Source organism: Polyodon spathula, chromosome 16, assembly GCF_017654505.1.
Source record: "Polyodon spathula isolate WHYD16114869_AA chromosome 16, ASM1765450v1, whole genome shotgun sequence".
Taxonomy (NCBI): domain Eukaryota; kingdom Metazoa; phylum Chordata; class Actinopteri; order Acipenseriformes; family Polyodontidae; genus Polyodon; species Polyodon spathula.
Window position 1 is genome coordinate 10,009,773 of NC_054549.1, and position 4,210 is coordinate 10,013,982.

Genomic DNA, 4,210 nt, shown 5'->3' on the forward strand with positions numbered 1-4,210 from the left:
TGATTTCTTTACTGTGTGTCTCTTCTTGAATATATATCCTGCTGTGATTAGCAGTGAAGACAGTGAGGGAAAGGGCTGCCTGTTGGGTAACAGGTACTATCCTTGGTGCTGAACTTCTGTAAATCCATGCAAACCATCTCATGCTGTATATTACACACACATACCTTGATATTCAGCTATATCTGACATTAAACACTTGTGTGCACTCTCTGAAATCTGCATATCCATCTGTGGGTCCCTGCAAGACTGCAGTTTCCCACACTGGAGCAGAATCAATGCATTCAGAGGGAGAATAGGGAAATCTTTAATCAATACTTGTTAAATTGACATCACAATGTGGGAGAACAATAGACCTCTTGCTGCTGAATAGGGGTGTGTGTTATAAAGGGGAGTGCTTGAGGGCTGATGTGTCGGGATAAGGGACAGAGCTAAAACTGCATACAAAGGAATATTCTCTAGAACAGGATCAATATTAGAATACAGACAAACAGTAATATTGTAGCAGAGAATAATTTACAGATGAGTACATTATATATAGTAGATCCCTAGCCTTTAATGTTTTGGCCAATTTCCTCAGCATCTGTCTCTCAAACACAGTACTGTACCCTGCCATTCATTTATAAAAACTATGTAATATGCAGAGCAATACATAATGTGATTGCAATGTTACAGTACTGATATTAAGATGCATGGCTTGTAGTATACAGGTAGGCTTATGCACCTGTTACTGGGTCCAGACACATACATTCAGAAAGCATCATCTTAAATAAGTGTCATTGTACTTGTACTCTTCCCAGAGAGAGTGATGATAGAGCGCGCTGACATCTCTGTTTGTTTATCAGTTACAAAGGTAAAGCTACAAGAGAAAACTAACACCTTGCAACCGCTTGAAAGAGTCAAACAGCAACAGGTGAAGTGTCCTTAAAGAGTCTGCCAGAGTCGGGAGGATGACATATATTGCGATCCAGATGGTCTGCTGGGAGTAAGCTTTCCTTCAGCATCAATGGGAGATCAAACACCATCACTAATGTAATGTGTAACAAGACACACTTCTTTTGTTACCCAATTGAATGCAATGAATGGATAGAGAGTGTGGGAAACGGTGGAAAACTCACTCACAGATCCCAGTGCCCCACCCCCACAGAGACAGGGCATGAAGCTGCTTATCCACACCCATGCCAGTGATGAGGACAGGGAGAGGAGCGGCTTACTTATTTGCTACTTGAAAATATTACAGAGATTTGGATCACAAGTGGAAACAGTTATTTCAATATGTAATCACTAGTGATTCAGAAAGAGGTAGTTTTCTATATAAAATATCTATTAAACACTTTGTCATTCACTAACACCAGTATTGCTTCATACATGATCTCTAGGTTATTAATATATTCAGGTTGTATTCAGTATAGAAACACATCACAGGTTGTTTCTGCAGAAAGAAGCTATGGAAAGGTCTGGACTGTATACACTGTAAACACTGGGGTCCTCACTGGACTAATTCGGTTGCTCATTCTCTATGTTAAGTTTCATTATTATTTGGAAATTAACTAAAGTTGTTGCTTGTGTTCATCTGGCTCTTCATTGAAATATATTAGCCTCAGCTTATTCCCAAGTGTGCTGTTGCTGAAGATGGCTTTCTAAACACAGATTAGCATTTAACAAGGCACACTTCCTTTGTGCAAGCCTGAACTCTCTGAATGGGCAAAGTGTGGGAAAGCTCTGGAGAGTAAAGTCACAAGTTATAATGTCATTAAGACCCCACTGGCATCTGTGAGTCTTTATCTCTGCTTGTATAGGGATGACATCATCCGATTTCCTAATCACCAATAGATATTATTGAAAAGGTATAAGCCTCTGATCGCCTTTCCCTCCATATGGTCTGTGACGTCAGGCCCTCGCTGTCATACAATACAGACCCAATTACCGTCACTAATGCGACATTCTGCACGGCGCGCTGCTGCTGTCCTGAATCGAGCGCAGCACAGCACAGAGTGTGGGAAACTCTGAGCAGCCTTTTACTCACAGACTCTACTGGTAATAAGAGGAAAGCTGCATCTGTGACATCTGGAAGAGCTGCTCTAAGGATGTGGAAACATCACCCATAGAATTGAGGACAGCTTTTAGCAGGGTTTCCCCACTCCAGCTCCAGCTGTTCTATTGAGAGCAATGAACCCGAGGCACTAGTATAATGCTGCGCAAACACATGCGCATTGCTGCAAACCGGAGCAACAGGAGGGGTTATTCAAACGATCCAGATCTTTATATATCTATCAAATCAATTTCCAAACTGTTCTCCGAAGCTAATTCTAAACTATATTACAGCACACGTGTCAATTGTATACTTATTAAATACATTACAAATAGTTACAGGAACGACACTAATGTGGTTTAGATGTCTACTATTTTATAATGGATTGTATGTTGAGTGATAGTCTAATAGCATGTATATATGTTATTGGATGTCTACTCTAATACAGTATATATGTAACTCGTGCCGCGCACAGCGTCCTCACACCTGAAACCCGGGAAAGTTCCGCCCAGGAACACAGACCTGATGCCGCACGCAAGGATCAAACACTTCTCATTGGGGGGAAAGTGTGATTGACATCAATCTGTTACTCAGGCACCACGCCGTTAATGGTGCCATAGAGCCTACTGCCTGTAATGTGGTTTCCTTTCCCGTGCAGTAAAACGCCATTTCTCTCATATCGGATATTAATGCTTCTCTGCGTCGCTCATTTGCTGCTATCCGAACATATGTGGCACATGCCTGTGTTTATTTCAATTACCAGTGCTGTGATGTTTCAATGTCATTGATCCCAACATCAGTCTGCAGATCTGATCTTTTGTTGGGGTCACCACTTTTCCAGATTCACATAACCCCCTGCAAGTCACTCGCTATGCACGCCCCCCCCCCCCCCCCCCCCCTGCACCTGCTCTCCTGGGAGTTGGCTATTCTCCTCCGTCAATAAGCACTTAATTCAGCATGTGGCAATTCCAGCTTCTCCCATTGTCCTCCCGAGCGCGCCGATTGGCTGCTGAGTGTGAGAAACTCCAACAAGCCCGAGCCCCACACATTCGTATGGAGATTGGAGAGTATAAATAGGGGAGATGCTTGTAGCTAAAACCAGCAGATCTGACACTTCCAAGCTCCAGAGAAAGCGGTACTAACAGCACCGTGACTCCAGCAATGGCACCTACAATCACTGCAGCTATGCGATACTCACAGGGACACCTGGCAATGACAAACAAGGTAAGTTGAGACTAAATGAGCACATATGATTATTTTTTTTTTTATATTTTGTGTTTTTAAAACTTCAATTGTTATTCCTCACGACCAGGTTATTAATCGAATTTGTACCTTGTTCTTTTTCACAGTTGAGAAAACCGGTGGTTGAAAAGATGCGCAGAGATCGTATCAACAGCAGCATCGAGCAGCTCAAGACGTTACTGGGAAAAGAATTCGTGAAGCAGCAGCCCGATTCCAAACTGGAGAAAGCGGACATCCTGGAAATGACCGTCTGCTACCTGAGACAGAGCGCCTCCCCCCGGCCAGCGACGGGAAATGAAGGCTACTCCAGGTGTGTGCAAGAAATCGTGCGCTTCCTTTCCCGGGATGAAATGAAGACAGAAACCCAGAGAAAACTACTGAACCATTTCCAAGCTGCGCAGAATTCTCCAGTGCATCAGACCCCCGTCAAAGAGGCGACCCCGGTGAAGAGTGCCCTCTGGCGGCCCTGGTAGATCACAACGGACACTGTCACTTTGAACACTTTGACATACAGAATTCAACATGCCTGTCTATGATGGGCATATACAGTAATTCTCATTGTGTAGGGGGTGTTTCCCTTCCTCTTTTGCTTGTGCAGAAGATTTGAATGCTACTTTCATTGATTGAAAGGAACCACAATAGGTACCCAATGCTGGGGCAATATTGTGTACGCTAGTATTTGTTCATTCTTGTTATACAAGAAGTGTGTATGCAGCGATGACGCTGTTTAGTTCAAAGTCATTTCTGTTTATAGAAATATTATGATGAGTAAAACATGGGTATTCCTGTCCTCTGTGAAGGCAGTATATCCTGAATAGAATCTTGTCTCACAAGAATTGTGCGTGCATAGCTAATGCTAACGATTTTTAAATTGTTTGAAAGTTATTTTTCTCTGCAGAGAAATTATTTGAAATAGTATGGGTATTCATGCCTGTTGTG

The 4,210-nt window shown here is 42.8% G+C and overlaps 1 protein-coding gene across 1 annotated transcript; it reads left to right on the top strand.

Moving 5' to 3' along the window:
* The first annotated feature begins 3,146 nt into the window (after positions 1 to 3,146).
* LOC121329178 (transcription factor HES-5-like) lies at positions 3,147 to 3,953 on the top strand. The gene is made up of 2 exons (XM_041274603.1): positions 3,147 to 3,253; positions 3,379 to 3,953. Exons 1-2 carry the CDS (start codon positions 3,191 to 3,193, stop codon positions 3,742 to 3,744), a joined length of 429 nt encoding a protein of 142 aa, XP_041130537.1. The 5' UTR covers positions 3,147 to 3,190; the 3' UTR covers positions 3,745 to 3,953.
* The last annotated feature ends 257 nt before the right edge of the window (positions 3,954 to 4,210 follow it).